The sequence below is a fragment of the Scyliorhinus torazame genome, chromosome 8, assembly GCF_047496885.1.
Source record: "Scyliorhinus torazame isolate Kashiwa2021f chromosome 8, sScyTor2.1, whole genome shotgun sequence".
Classification (NCBI taxonomy): domain Eukaryota; kingdom Metazoa; phylum Chordata; class Chondrichthyes; order Carcharhiniformes; family Scyliorhinidae; genus Scyliorhinus; species Scyliorhinus torazame.
The window spans coordinates 108,594,242-108,610,854 of NC_092714.1; the positions used below are offsets into that span (position 1 = coordinate 108,594,242).

Here is a 16,613-nt window from a genome sequence, read left to right on the forward strand (position 1 = left end):
AGTAATTTATTAGCTATAAAACAATTTTGGATGTTTTGAAGTCATGAAATATACTGACTACATTGCACATCTTTGGACTGTGGGCGGAAACCAGAGCCTCCGAAGGAAACCCACGCAGACAAGGGAGAAAGTGCAAACTCCACAGTCACCCAAGGATGGAATTTAACGCGGATCCCTGGAGCTGTGAGGCAGCAGTGCTAACTACTATGCCACTGTGCCGCTCAAAGTGGTTAGCACTGGCTTCACAGGGTCCCGGGTTTGATTCCCGCTTGGGTCACTGCCTGTGTGGAGTCTGCACGTTCTCCCCTAGTCTGCGTGGGTTTCCTCCGGGTGCTCCAGTTTCCTCCCACAAGTCCCGAAAGACGTGCCTGTTAGGTGATTTGGACATTCTGAATTCTCCCTCTGTGTACCCAAACAGGCGCCCAAATGTGGTGACTAGGGGCTTTTCACAGTAACTTCATTGCAGTATTAATGTAAGCCAACTTGTGACAATAAAGATTATAATAAATAGTGACTACATTTCAAAAGTATATCCTTTGTTAATTCACTTTGTGACATAGGTTATGGAAAGTGCAACATTGCATCTGCAGCACAGCAATTGATATTTAATTTTTTAGTTTTTGTTTTTATTTATGAAACACATCACATTCCTCTGAAATAGTTGCCAATGACATTCTTGGCTTGTGAGTCTTTGCCATAATCCTTGACAACAATACAGCTGCAGCCGTCATCCTTGCAAGGTTTTTCTTCCCGGCCTATTTTGCACAGGTCTACCAGTTCACCAAATTTTTGTTATCAACCGTAATCAGGTTGATCTGACGCTCTGCGCAAAGTGCCTTTACCAACTTAACATACTGTGCCTCTCACAATCACCTGCCAGGACACACAAGTGAGCTTGTTGTTTATCCAGCACCTTGACAGCCTCCGGAGCCCACAACACAAGCCATCGTTGATGGATGCAGTTTTAAACACTTCCTGAAGTACAGTGTTAGCATCCATGACACTGCCTGCAGTAATGCATTCCTCGGCCTTTGTGCTGCTTATTGTCCCAGATCAGGGTGGTTTCCTGTGCAAGCTGAAGGAGCCGAGCTGCCAACGATATGATCCATGCCTGTACTTAGACTTAACAGGAGTTCTGGCACACTTCTCCATCTAATCCTATCAATATACTTTATTCCTTTTCTTGTCAAATCCTTACGATTCTCTGGATTAATGCGTTTCTTCTGAATTCCGTACTGGATTTATTAGTGCTTTTCGTAAATCTATAATCGCTAGTTTTGAACTTGTCTTGTTCATCCTTTGAATCAAAGGTGACCAGGTTCTTCGTCCGTTATGTTTGACAAGGTGTCAGTGGATATGTAGGCAAGTGCTAAGGCTGATCTTGTGCCCAAAAGATTCTGCTGTAACTAAGGCAGGATAACACACACAACTAAGCTGTGAGCAAGTTTTTGGCTCGAGATTTTTCTCTCCTTTTGTTTTTTCTCAGCTTCTGATGTGCGCTTGCTTTCGAAGGAGACCAAACTTTATTTGGTTGCACCAGGTGCAGTGATCCTGGGTGAGCGTCTCCCAGGATTTAATATCTTGACTCCAAAGTGAAGCATTCCTTTGACTGCAGTGAGACTACCTCATACTCAAGCTGTCCATAGATTTGCATTGTAAGCAAGTCTCAGGCATTCGGGCTACTTGACCAACCCAGTTCAGTTGTAACTATCTCAATATGGTGTCAATACAAGCTGCATGGTTGCGCAGTGGTTATTTGTCCAGCTGCCGCACGGTGCCGAGGAACCGGGTTCGATCCCGGCCTTGGGTCACTGTGTGGAGTTTGCACATTCTTTCCTTGTCTGCATGGGTGTCACCTCCACAACCTAAAAAGATATGCAGGGTAGGTGGATTGGCCATGCCAAATTACTCCTTGATTGGGGGGGAAAAAATGAATTGGGTAGTCTAAATTTATATTAAAAAAAACATGGTGTCAATGCTTGGCATGCCAGCTTGGGGTTTTCACCACAGTGTCTGTTAAAGCTCCACGAACTGCAGCTATCCCAGCTGAGGTCTACAATGCTGCAAGCCGATGTTGTCTATATGGGAGTAAGGAGACGTCTGGAAGAATACAAAGATACCTCAACTTTCCAGTTGTACAATGGAAAGGAGCTTACCAATCTTGTGAAAACACTGAGGAATTTATCTCTTCTTCATCACCAGCAAAATCTTTGCCTGAATCCTCTGAACCGCCTTGTATAACATTTCGAACAGGATTGGCTGCCAGAGTGTGTGGCTTCAGAAACAATTGAGGATCCGGTTTCTGCAGTTAGAGAGACCTCAATGCCAAATTTGTTGACCTTGTCAAGACCGTGGACAGTTAGCTATGAGGGCCTTCAGTATGCAATTGAGAAATTCAGTTGCCCTGTCAAATTCACACGTTTTGAGTTACATGATGGTATACTCGTGTTCAAGATGATGGTGTTCCTAGTCACTTATGTTGTTTAAGGGCTGCATGCGAGCGCAATATCTCTTCTTCATGTTTCTCACCAACATGCTCTCTGGTACCTTCTGTGCTGGTGATCTTGGTATAGAAATCAGATATTGCATGAATGGGCAGCTTCTCAATTGAGACTATACCAGGCAAAGACCAGCTTTTCCTAAAACATGCTTTACGAGTTTGTTTACAGGTCAGTGTGCAGTAGCTACCGGTGCCTAAGTCTGCCAACCATACTGAAAGTCTATGGAGCAGTCCTGCCCGCTCTGGTGTTAGCATGCAAAACTTGGGACTGTATATCAGCATCATGCCACTGAACTCAACTGCTTTCCCTTGAGCTGCGTTTGAAGTTTCTGAAGATCAGGTGGCAGTTTTGGACTTAACCACATATGAAAACACTTTCTCTATGTTTACACGCTCTTAAACCCTTTCATGATCATAAAGACCCTCTAGTAGGTTAGCCCTTCAAAGGCCTTTAGGTTTGCCCTTCATCTTCTATTTCTTGATTAATCATGCCCTCAGATTTGGTATCATTCTTGTGAACCCAATTTTGCACCTTCTCCAATACCTCAACACTTTTTTTGTAATATAGAGACCAGAACCATGTACAGGACTCGGCAAATTTAACATCTCTGCTTTTCTATTATCTTGCTGTAGCTATGAACCCCAGTGCTGGGCTTATTTTTCACATGGGCTTATTAACCTTTTCTCTTTTACCCAAGCCAGGCTTTTATTATCCAAGCAATATGTTGCCTCCTTATTCTTCCTAGAAAAATGCACCACCTCACATTTGTCTTTATTTGCCAATTATTCACCCATTCTACAAGTTTTAATGTCTTCCTCTATTTTGTCATATACTTCCTTTTTATTAACTAGACCCCTCAATTCAGTGTGATCGCAAATTTTTAAATTGTATTTACAATCACCAAGTCAAAATTATTATCCGCAATTGTAAATGTAGGTCACAAGCATCAATCACTTTGGGACACCACTTTCTACCTTGTGCCTGTTTCAGTAGCTGCCAGTAACCTCTTTTGTACCCAACTTGCTTTCCATTTTTCCAGCTCCATAGGTCTTACTACTACTAAGATTTTAATAAGGCTGATCAAACATGATCTCTTTTGAATCTATGTTGACTATCTTATTTTTTATTTCCATAAAATTCAGAGTAAAAATTCCATTATCATTCCTACCACTGATAAGCTAACTGGTCTATTGCTTCCTGGAATAAATACATAAAATGTTGTAGAAGACCATGCAACATGTTTCCTCTCCACAAAGTTGATCAGAACGCCAACCTGAAAGTTGTTAACTGTTTCCTCCCCTGAGATTTTTCCTAGCACTTTCAGTTTCTATTTAATATTTCCAGCATCTGCAGTATTTTGATTTACGTTACCTGGACTTATCTCTTTGTTTATAGGAATAACAATTTAATAAATTGAAGGTCTCTTTTTTTAAGCCATAGGAGCTTGATTTTTATTCCAAGTTTGTGAGATGAATTTTATGCCTTGAAGAGAATACTTTTTTTTTTTTTGGGAGCTCCTCTCATCCAATTGATAATTCTGCACCTTTGAGCTTTAGTTTGGGGCAGCACGGTAGCACAAGTGGATAGCACTGTGGCTTCACAGCGCTAGGGTCCCAGGTTCGATTCCCCACTGGGTGACTGTGGAGTTTGCACGTTCTCCCCGTGTCTGCGTGGGTTTCCTCCGGGTGCTCCAGTTTGTTCCCACAGTCCAAAGACGTGCAGGATAGGTTGATTGCCCATGATAAATTGACCTTAGTGACACAAAAAAAAAGGTTAGGAGGGGTTATTGGGTTACGGGGATAGGGTGGAAGTGAGGGCTTAAGTGAGTCGGTGCTGACTCGATGGCCTCTTTCTGCACTGTATGTTCTATGATCCTGCCCTTACAAAAAGTTCTTTGCAATAACTGGAAGCAAGAATTATGGCTGATACTTCCCAATGCAGATTCAGTAAGGCCAGTTGCTGTAATGCCACGCTCAGCAGACTAGGGATTGAACTATAATCCTTTCCAGAGTTGAACATCTTGACTGACTTGGGGTTTAGCAGGAACCTTTTATTTTAAAAAAATGTTGCTACTAAATATGTGGAAATGGCATTGAAAGAGGCTTGGTAGAGCTTCTGATTTATTTCTGTTCTGTGAGAGAGAGTGCAAAATATGGGTCATCATTCTTCAAATGACAGCACTTATTTTTCACATTGTAGTAACTTCTCCAATTCCTACTTGAGGGAACACTTTTCTGTATAGGTGTCCTGTCGCCTCCTGTGTGCTCAGATCTTGCACACAATCATTTTTAAACTAATGCCACCTATTGAATTGAAAAGTTCAATACAGAACAAATATACAGATGTAGGGATGGCCAGTAAGGAAAATGAAGACACAAAGGTATCTAATTTTATTTTCTTAATTTAAGCATTTCGGGCACAATGGGCGATTAAGCTATCAAAGAAGTGAGGTCTGAAAGGGCACTCTGACCCCTATTGGCAATCAGATCTGCCAAATATTTCCCTGGCTCTTGTCCAAAATTAAACACGAGTGCAACAATAGAACATTTGAAGAAAGGAGGCAGCATGTCATTATCCTAAATGGTACAATACACTGCATCAATCACAATGTTCTACATTGCTTTACATAAATTCTGAAATTAGTGCTTTGTTTTCTTAATTACTATGTACATTAACAGTGAAACCTATGGACACAAAAATTCTTAACTCGTGAAAACCCTGCAAAACACACATGCCAAATCAGCTTACTTACATTGTTTTTCAAAATTAGCCCTGATCACTCATTCCAAGGAACTTCAAATGGCTGTGAAAAATTTTGAACTGTAGAACTATAGCTTACTAAGGACTACATTGATTTTCCATTAGCAGTGCAATATGGTGTAGTATGTCACTGTGACAAATAACATTTTCACCACATAAGTGTCAGGCAATGACCATTTTCAGAAAACAAGAGTCCAACCATCTCCCCATGACATTCAATGGCATTACCATTGCTGATCCTCTCTCTTCTCCCCCCCCCCCTCCATATAAACATCCCAGGGCTGTAATTGACTGCGTAAGTGCAACTCCGACAACACTGAAGAAGCTCAACGCCATCTAGGAGAAAGCAGCCAGGGTGTTTGGCATACCATCTATCGTTAATGTACAGTAACATTTGTGTATCATCAACCAGCTGCACAGCAGCACCTTCCAAGCTAGTGACCCTTACCTCGGTGAAAGATAAGGGCAGCAGCAGATTCATGGGAACACCACCTGTCTGCATGTTCCCCTCAATGTCGTACACCATTCTGACTTGAAACTATAATCACTATTTCACTGTTACTGGGTCAAAATCCTGGAACTCCCTACTAGCACTGAGTGTACCTACACTGCAGCAATTAAAGAAGGCAGCTCTCCAACACCTAGCATAATTAGGAATGGGCAACAAAATGCTAGCCTAGGTTGTGATGCCTACATCCTATGAATGAATAAAAAGGATGGCAACATAATGGACCTAGTTTAGTTTGTCCAGTAGAAATTGCTGACTACCTACCGCTGTGGCTACAGTGACATTGTTTTAGTCATGTACACTAATTTTAGTTTAAAAAAAACTTGCATAAACGTTACTTGAAATGCAAGGTTGTGGTTTAGCTGTCCATTAGGGAGGAACACAAAATCGGCTGATCTCCAATGTACAACTAAGGAAATGGTCCTAGGGGCTTTCTTTTAGAGATGTTAAGTCAAAATCTTGACCTCAAGTGGATGTAACAGATCCCAAAGCAGTAGTTTCAAGACAAGCAGGGGAATTCTGTGTTCTGGCCAATATTTATCCATAAACCAACATTGCAAAAACAGATGACCTTAGTTATCACATTGTTATTTGTGGAGCCTTACCATGTCCAAATTGGCTGCTGCATTTCCCACATTGCAAGAGTGACTGAAATTCAGAAGCATTTCAATAGTTGTAAACAACTTTGGGACATTCCAAGGTTATGAATGGCACCATCTAAATAAATTACTTCTACCACTATTTTCTAACTAAGTAAATAAAATGCACATAAGTGATAACCTGTTCTATATTAGTAAATACCATTAACACAGCGAATTAATGAATAGACCTAATTGGGTTCAATTCCCGTACCGGCCTTCCCGAACAGGCGCCGGAGGCGAGTAGGGGCTTTTCACAGTAACTTTATTGAAGCCTACTTGTGACAATAAGCAATTATTATTATAATTGTACATATCTTCTAAATAAGTAAAGCGAAGAGAATGCTGAGCTCTTCAAAATAAATACAAGTGCAGTGCATTGAGCAGATGTATTGGAATTTGTGCTTTCAAAGCTTATATCATTAAGATGACTAGCGCAAATGAAAAATCAAGGAAGGAATCTGATTCTCCCCGGGTTCCTAAGAAAACTCAAACTAGCAAGACTGAAACATATAAAATGATAGATCTGCATGCTCAGAATGTGATCAAGTCCACTGGTGCAGTGAAGTGAAATGAAAGTTACCACAGCCCCCTTTTGAGCGAGCTGATGGGTAGTGAATTAATCTGAGGGTTACCAGAACTTGGTTGAGGTTCACAGTTGAGAAGGTCGGCCCTTTATGGATAACCTCAGCTGATACGGGAATAGAAACTGCGTTGTTGGTGTCGTTGCATCACGAACCAGCTGTCTAGTCAACTGAGCGAACTGATCCCCACTCGTGCAGCACAGGCAAGTTGAAGCTAGAGGCAAGATCCAGAAGTTGAGAATAAACGAAGGGATAGTTGCTGCAGCGTGTCAGTCACTTGAAAATAACACTGGTTGGTCTATGACTTCTAGACGAGTTGAGATTCTGTGGATGTGTGTTATTAGTGAAACTCGTGTCCATGGATTTTGGGTTGCTTTTGTTCTGTTAGTTGGGGATCAGGCTAGCTCCTAGGAGTTGAAATATTTTGTGAGGAAGATAGTTTTGATGGGTTTTGTCATGGAGTTTGATGACCTATATGCTCAGTGGACTGCTGAGCCAAATTGGAAAATCTGTGTTGGTTATTATACCTGCCAATTTAATGTGTAACTGCATTTTTCCTGTTAATTCATGTTTCATTTATGTTGATTTTTTAAATAATAGGCACCCAAATAATATTTGACTTTTGTATAGTAAAACATTCTTTTACTTTAAACCATGGTATATTATGGCTTCATTCTTTTAGTAAATAACTGGGAAACCGGTGGTGGGGGTGTGCTATTGGCAGGACCAGAAGATCCTGCCCCAGGTATGGCAAACATCCTCTATTTGCTACACACGGTAGTTAAGGAAAGTAGTTTGGTGTGCTCTGGTAAAACCATGTGCCAAACATGCACCATGTATTATTGTGGAGCTATTCCATTTCCACTGTTTCACCTAAAATCCCTCATTTATCTAAACCTATGTAATGAGCTTTGAAATAGTCATAGATATTCTAGGGAAACAACTTTTCTTAAAGGTTAAGAAAGGACCATTACTAAACCTTATAGCTATAATCCTTTCTTATGCTGCGGGTAATTGTGCCTAATAAAAACGTTTTCAGCAGCTATATAGTGACAGATAGCAGATGTATTTTTTTTTGTGTGACCGTATACTCCAGCACTGCTATATATCGTAGATGAAAAGGTCACAACATAAACTGACAAATAGGAACTGGCATTATTCTACGTAAATTATATGTCACACCAGAGTTTGATAGTTGGGCCTAAGGATATTTTAGATCAGGGAAGAGACTGTCAGTGATCCATCGCCACACACTTAAAATGAAACTTGCATGTACAATCCACTCTCTGCACTGCAGTAGCAACAAAAATCACTCTGGCTTTTAACTACTGTGATCCAAAGTCTTTCTCCGGAACATTTCCTGTGTCATACTAGACTTGAAACGTCAACCCAATCTCTTGACAGATACTGCCAGACGTGCTGAGTTTTTCCAGCACTTGTTTTTTATTAGTAAAAAAACAAGTTTGCTCAGTTGACTAGACAGCTGGTTTGTGATGCAGTGACGCCAACAGCGCAGTTTCTATTCCCGTATCAGCTGAGGTTATCCATAAAGGGCCGACCTTCTCAACCGTGACCCTCAACCGAGTTGTGGTAACCCTCAGATTAATTCACCACCCATCAGCTCGCTCAAAAGGGGGCTGTGGCTTTATGGATATGATTAAAAATTCCACCATGCAGCTGGTGAAATTTAAAATCACTCAATAAAATCTGGAATTGAAAACTAGTCTCAGTAATAGTGACCATGAAACCAATGTTGATTATCATAAAAACCCACCTGGTTCACTAATGTCCTTTTGGGAAGGAATTCTGCTGTTCTTACCTAGTCTGACATACATATGACTCCAGACCCACAACAATGTTATTTTACATAAACTTAGAAAACCCACATTTTTTTTCCAATTAAGGGGCAATTTTGTGTGGCCAATCCACCTAACCTGCACATCTTTCAGTTGTAGGAGTCAAACCCACGCAGACATGGGGAGAATGTGTAAACTCCACACAGACAGTGACCCAGGGCCGGGATTGAACCTGGGTCCTCAGCGCTGTAGGCAGCAGTACTAACCTCCATGCCACCCAGACTCACAGCAATATGATTGACTCATAAATGGCCGAGCAAGTCACTCAAATCAATTGCAAATAGTGATAGGCAACAAATCCTGCCCTTGCCAGCAATGTCTACATCCCACAAAATAGCCTGGCCAGTTGGTTAACTCTGCTGAATGCTGTGGGGTTTGGGCACCAATAAGGGTTGCTGCATTGAAACAAAGAAAATCTTGGTTTTGCTGTAGACTGACTTCTGGTACTGAAATGATAGAACACTGAGAACTACCCATTGAATGGAGCCTGATCCTGCTGGAGGGATTGACAGGCATATTTTTTAATAGAGGAGAGCATTCCTCATGCAGAAGCTGTACAACTGTCACGTCATGTAGTGAACAGTCTCCATGTGGGGGTCTACATCAGATTCAACATGTTTTCAAAACCCAAGGAACACTGGAATTCATTTTCACAGAAAGCAAAAGAATGACTGTACAATGCATTGTACCAAGCATCAGACCATAAAACATGAGTAAGAACCTGCAAATCAGTGATACAAATCCCCACATCTAAAATCCTCTCTACCATCTCTGTGAAGATGTTGGGGAAGGCCAACGTTTTCTTTCAGTCCCTGTAGTGTTTTGTCCACCCACTCACTTTGGCTCTTGAATTATTTCTATTCCTTTTACTTCTTTCACATCAGAGCAATAAGAATTGGGTCTAATCTTTAATGCTACTGACTGCAGAAATTCTATTTGCACAGTTTTGGTATATGATAAAAACATTTTGGGGAGATCTGCATTGGGGGCTGGCAACTAATGTGTCACCTCAAGACAAGAACAAGCCCTTCAAAATAACTTGTTTACAGTCCATGGTGGGAAATACAATATATAATGGCTTTGTATCAGCAAAATTAAATCCTCCCTACCTTTCAACTCTCTTCTTGCTAATATTTTGCAATCATTCAGTAACTATGGCTGTTGCATTGCTCCTCTGGAAGGAGTCATCTGGGCATGTTACTGTTTGCACGACTACTGGTTGGATATCCTATGCTTGTTTGTTCCTGTTTCTTGCCTAGGGCAGTAGCTGAGGCAGGAAGATGCTGTGCCATCATCTCTGACCTGTCAACCACTTACGGTACCGTAAGCACTACCAATGATGCATCCACCTTAGAGGACTCAGAAGGAACATCAAGTGAAGAAACAAATACCACAGAGAAGTGAAAATGAACGTGGTTGCAGAGTATTAGTAACAAAGAAAAAAAGGATTAGGGTCAGACAGGCAGTTGCTGCCGAATGCACAGACTGAAACTGAGCATGGGCTACATAGAATTCATAGTGCAGAATCTCATCATGCAGTTCTTTTAAGAATCTTCACAGTTCAACCCATGAAATGGCAAAAACCATGCATGAACATTCTCTGGGAATCTTAAGAAAAGTAGTCAGCAAGTACCCACTTCAATGTTTTTGGCAACCCACCCAGAAAAGCTGATGCAGTTTTAGTCTCCCACACTGTCTAGCTTCAGTTTAAAGGAGACACTCGATTCTAGTTTTTAATGTACCTTAAATGTCATGCTCAGTGCTCTTTACTGTCGAGGGGGACCGGTTTAGCTCACTTGGCTAGACAGCTGGTTTGTGATACAGAGCAAGGCCAGGAGCATGGGTTGAATTCCCGTACCGGCTGAGGTTATTCATGAAGGCCCGCTTTCTCAACCTTGCACGTCATCTGAGATGTGATCCTCTGGTTTAATCACCACCAGTCAGCTCTTCCCCCTCAAGGGGGAAAGCAGCATATGGTCATCTGGGACTATGGAGACGTTACCTAACCATCGAACCATATATGAATCCTCAGTAAGGACATCCAGCAACTGGGGATCCGCACAAAGTAAAGAAAGACCCCAACCTCTTATAGTAATGATTTATCTGCCACCTGCTGCCCACCTCCAACTATAATGGTTTCATCTTGATACAGCCCACAGTGTTCCACTACTTAAGAGAACAAACCGAATGGATGGACAGCTGTTGCAGGGCTGTAAACCCCCTAAAGAACATCCCCTATCCAGATCTGATCCAGAATAAATATACTAAAAGTTAATGCATCCATCTAATTCCTGAAGACCCACCATTTGCAGTGCTCCAATACTCTAGTAACATGGATTTATATATTTCCCTACTCGTAAAAGTTATCACATTAATTTGCCTTAATTACTTGCTGTACTAGGGTAGCACAATTGTTAGCACTGCTGCCTCACAGCACCGGGGATTTGGGTTCAATCCCAACCTCGGATCACTGTTCGCGTTGAGTTTGCACATTCTCCCCATGTCTGCGTGGGTCTCACCCCCACAACCCAAAGATGTGCAGGGTAGGTGGATTTAACACGTTAAATTGCCCCTTAATTGGAAAAAAATGAGTTGGGTACTTTAAATTTATATTTTAAAAAATTACTTGTACCTGCTTGTTAACTTTATGATTCATGAGAATACCTAGCTCTCTGTATGCTTTCTGCATTCCCTCCATTTAAATAATATTCTACATTTCTATTGTTCCGGTCAAAGTTGACCTTAGATTTTCCCATATTATACTCCATCTGCCCAAATTTTTCCCACTCGCTTATCCTTTTAAAAAAATAAATTTAGAGTACCAATTTCCCCCCCCCCACTTATGGAGCAATTTAGTGTGGCCGATTCACCTACCCTGCACATCTTTGGGTTGTGGGGATGAGACCCACGCAGACATGGGAAGAATGTGCAAACTCCCCATGGACAGTAACCTGGGGCCAGGATAGAACCTAGGACCTCCATGCTGTGAGGCAGTTGTGCTAACTTCTGTGCCACCATGCTGCCCCACCCACTCGCTTATGCTATTTATATCCTTTATTGCTGAAATAGAGACATGCTGTCTAAGCTTTTCATCTTGCATTTTTCTACTTCCTTCATCTTGTTAGAGATGTTGCCATGGATAATGCAGCAGGAAACGGTTAACTGTCAAACCTTTGTTCAAATTCAGACCAGGCAGGTTGATTCTGGTCAAGGTATTGCCAGGAAGACTGAACCAGGGAATGGCTGATTCCCAAGCTTTTGTTCAGTTGAAGATGCAATTACGTGGACAAGCTCCATCTGTCTTATCTGTAGATAACTATTTATATCCCTTTGCAGACTCTTCCTATCCTGCTCACAACTTTCTTTCCTTTCGTATCAACAGCAAATTTGGCTACAATACACTTGGTCCCTTCAGCCTAGCCATTTATAGATTATAAATGATTGAGGCTCCAACCTTGATCTCTGGGGCACCCCACGAGAAGAGTTACGGTTTGCCAACCTGAAAATGTCCTATTTATCCCAATTCTGTTTCCTGTTGATTAACCAGTCTTCTATCCATGCTAGTATATAAGCCCAAGCATCTTGTGTAGTAACCTTTTCGTGGCACCTTATTGAATGCCTACATTAAATGGTTCTTGATTCAACTACTTGTTACTTCATCCAAGAGCTCTACTAAATTTATCAGTTTCCCTTTCATCACACCATGTTGGCTCTGATTAACTGTAATATGATTTTCTAAATGTCTTGCCACTACTTTCTTTATAATGGATTCCAGCATTTTCCCAACGACAGATGTCATGCTAATTAGCCTATAGTTTACTGCTTTCTGTCACCCTCCTTTCTTGAATGGTGGTGTTACATTTGAAGTTTTCCAATCCTGTGGCACCTTACTAGAATCCATGAAATTTTAGAAGATTACACCAATACATCCACTAGAGTTACAGCCATTTCTTTTAAGATCCTAGGATGCAGGCCATCAAATCCAGTTGATTTGTCCGTCCTTCGTTTACCTAGATCAGAGATTCAGTTCTATCTTGCCCTATCTGTACCCTAAGAGATTTCCCAAATTCAGGGAAGTTGCGTATTCTTGGTAGACGTTCATAGTTTGGGAACCAATTCAGTGAGGGGTGAGATCAGGTACGGGTATCACTGGTCAGCCAGTTATGGATAAAGTTGGCACGGTCAACTGAAGACTTTCATATAAACTTGTAAATGGCCCCTTTCTGGAAGGCTGTTTTCACTGTGACAAATTCTGGGTCTTATTTTGGAAAAACTGGGTCATGACATTGGCCTGAGACATGCTTCACTGGCTCCACTTACATTAATAGTACATGTGCCTCTTGGTGGAATAGAGTATGCTGAAGGTACTGAAACTTAACCTCAGAAAAGAAGAAATTTTATTTATCTTTTCACACACACGGGATTTCTCAAAGGACTTAACAGTCAATGAATTAGTTTTTGCAGTGTAGTCATTTGTTCTGTAGACAAATGCAACAGCTAATTTGAACACATTCCGACAAATAGCAATGAAATAAATGACCAGCTATAGCAGGAATTCTAATGGATGACGCCATTTCACCAGTCTTACCTTCATTAATGAGCTCCAGATGTAAAAAAACAGCCACCCTACCGAAAATCCAAGCATAATTTTGAATACATGGAGTCGTAGCTTAATCAGGTTCGAATTCCAGTTCAAGTCTTCACCTTGGTGGATGTTCCCCAACAGTTTGTGGATCTTGGGAGTAAGAATGTAGAAACAATTGCATACTGCTTTGTTGATTCACTTTACTTATGTTAAGGGAAGAAGGAAAGAGGTAAAGGCGACAAAGCCCATCAAAACCAAAAAGTTACTTGTTTCTTGTGTTCACTCTCCAGGGAACACTTCAAAAGTATGTGGAGATTGCTATTAATTTAAAGAATGAAGTCACAATTCACACATCTAAACTACAATCATATAGCTCAGTGTACCAAAATTAACTTTTATTTTGACTGACATGGGGAAATAACAGGCTCTGTTGGTGTTAAACTTACACACATGAAAAATGTCTACACTTTCAAATACATTACAATTAAATTCTTGGTAAAAACCAATATGTTTTAAGAAATTAAAGTGAACTGCACATGGCTTTTCCAAATAGATTTAATAGGGAATTTCATCATAAGGGTGATTAATCATAAAATAATTATGATTAATTTGACTTTTTGCTTTTATGATCCAGTACATCCTCAGGATATTGAGTTACTGGCTTGGAAGTCACTTATTCTGACTGTATAAAGAAATTAAATTACTACCATTATTAATTGAGGTCGCTTCAGTTTTAGCCTTTATATCAATTCAGATCTCTTGCACTGCTAGGCTCAATAACTCATCCAAGTCATTCTTTGATGTCAATAGTCAATATTTAAAGAATGAAAATAAAACATGCTCGAGAAAATGAAAAGGATGTTGAAGTACGCCTCAATTTTTAAAAACTTACTGACATTCAAAACAGGCCTTGACATACAGTGTATAAGTGCATGTATGTTGCTATAAACAATACAAAATTCACCATGTAATTTTGAATCAATTGCTGTTTGACAACAAGGACTGTAGATTTAGGCCTATGAAACCAGTAGAGTGTCTCTTATCAGAATTTGTGTTATATATTTACTTGGGGTCTTCATCTATTCCAATTATACCCCAAGCTGCACCTGCTCCATGGGTTCCTGATTCAGTACTCTCCTTCGTACCAGCTTTTCCCAGGTCATCTTCCTTTTCATTAACCTTTATTAAGGGAAAGAAACATCATTATCAGCTTATTACAGTAGTAAATGCAGAAGACATAAAATTCAAGTAGGTTAGAATTGTAAGATTTAATTGCTTTCCTAGCCCTAGATATTTGAAGAGTTTTCTAATATTCTAGTTCTTAGTTAAAACATTCAATTGCAAAAATACAATTTTGATTACAATGTAAAATAATTTGAAGTAATGTTTATGAAAGTGAGTGACATATATGAGTAAATCTCAATATTTAGAATTATGAATGGACATTTAAGAGAGGGATTATATTACATACCTTTGAAATAAATCTAACCTCTCATCAAAGAACAAAATGATTGGGTTGGAAAGTAAATCATAAAAGGAACGAACCACTTGATTAAACTTTGAAAATTAGATGATCTTTTCTTAGCTCTGTTGGCTGCATCTTATTTGTTGTTTGTCTATAGAATTGACTTCTTAAATCTAGTAGCAGCACCAAAACATATTCCAGTCAAATTTCAATCACACAAGATTAACTAACGAGTAACAATTTGAAAATCAACAAATATGCATGAAGTAAAATGAAGGCCATAAAATGCAAGATGTTCAATATTAAAGATTTTGTTTTCCAAATAGTATTAAACTTCACATTCCAAATATCCAGATTTGACACATAAAGGTAGACAAAACACGAAGGAAGATTGCATGTTGAATGACATGCAAGAGTTTACCTAATGGAACAAACCTACCATCAACTTAACATGAACATGTAATGCGAATGTATGCTAAACAAATAAAGCACTGGAGGTGGCTTTCAAAGCTGCAAACAAGGCCAGAATAAATAATGGCACTAAAGACTAACAAGTTCCCAAGACATGACAATTCCACCTCAAGGTGAGGAAATTACATGAGATTTAGTCATCGTCATCCAAAACACAATTCAGGAACTGTTCCTTTGAATTTTTTAATTCATTCATGGAATGTGGGCATCGCAGGCTGGGCAGCATTTATTGTCTATCCCTAATTGTCCTGGAGAAGTTGGTAGTGGGCTGCCTTCTTAAACTGTTGCAGTCTACATTGGAATACCCAGAGTGCCATTAAGAAAGGAGTTCCAAGACGTTGACCTAGCGACAGTAAAGGGACGGTGATATATTTCCATGCCAGGATGGTGTGTGGCTTGGAGTGGAACTTGCAGGTGTAAGGAATCCCATGCGTCTGCTGCCCTTTTCCACCTAGGTGGTGGTATTTGCGGGGTTGGAAGCTGCAGTTACAGGTGCATTGGTGAGTTGCTGCAGTGCATCTTGTAGATAATACACACTGCTGCTACTGAGCATCGGTGGTGGAGGGAGTGAAGGTGATGGATGTCATGCCAGTCAAGCAAGCTGCTATGTCCTGTGTGGTGTTGAGCTGGAACTGCACGTATCCAGGCAAGTGGAAGAATTCCATCACACCCCTGACTTGTCCCTTGTAGATGGCGCACAGGCTTTCAGAAGCCAGGCAGTGAATTACTCACTGTAGAATCCCCAGCCTCTGATCTCTTGTGGCATGGCTAGTTCACTCAGTTTCTGATATGTGATAGCCCCCAGGATGTTGGGAGTGAGGGGATCCAGTGAAGGGAATACTATTGAATATCGAGGAGAGGTGACTAGATTCTCTCTTGCAGGCTATTATGGCGATTGCCTGGCACTTTTGTGGCGCGCTATTACTGGTCACGTATCAGCCAAACCTAGACTTTGTCCACGTCTTGCTGCATACGGATAGAGTATCAGGAGTTGTGAAGCATGTATTGTGTAGTCATCTGCAAACATCCCCACTTCTAATCTTATAATGGAGGGAAGGTCATAGATTACAGCTACAAATGGTTGAGCCTAGACTACTAACCGAAGGGTTTCCTACAGTAATGTCTCTGGACTGAGGCAATTGACCTCCAACAAACACAACCATCTGGCTTTGTGCTAGTTGTGGCTTCAACCAGTGGATTGGCAAATTACAACTGTCATGTGTCATAAACCTGCCTGGAGACAGC

At 40.7% G+C, this 16,613-nt stretch overlaps 1 protein-coding gene and 1 pseudogene across 1 annotated transcript in view; both read right to left on the reverse strand.

Annotated features, from left to right (window-relative positions):
- Positions 1-642: 642 nt before the first annotated feature.
- LOC140428870 (small ribosomal subunit protein eS12 pseudogene) lies at positions 643-5,787 on the reverse strand (annotated as a pseudogene).
- Positions 5,788-13,806: 8,019 nt separating this feature from the next.
- LOC140428030 (superoxide dismutase [Cu-Zn]-like) overlaps positions 13,807-16,613 on the reverse strand; it is a 218,140-nt gene continuing 215,333 nt past the window's right edge. Inside the window, exon 5 of the mRNA XM_072514001.1 lies at positions 13,807-14,611. Within this exon, the coding sequence (XP_072370102.1) occupies positions 14,495-14,611 (117 nt within the window). The 3' untranslated portion in view covers positions 13,807-14,494. The remainder of the gene's footprint in view (positions 14,612-16,613) is intronic.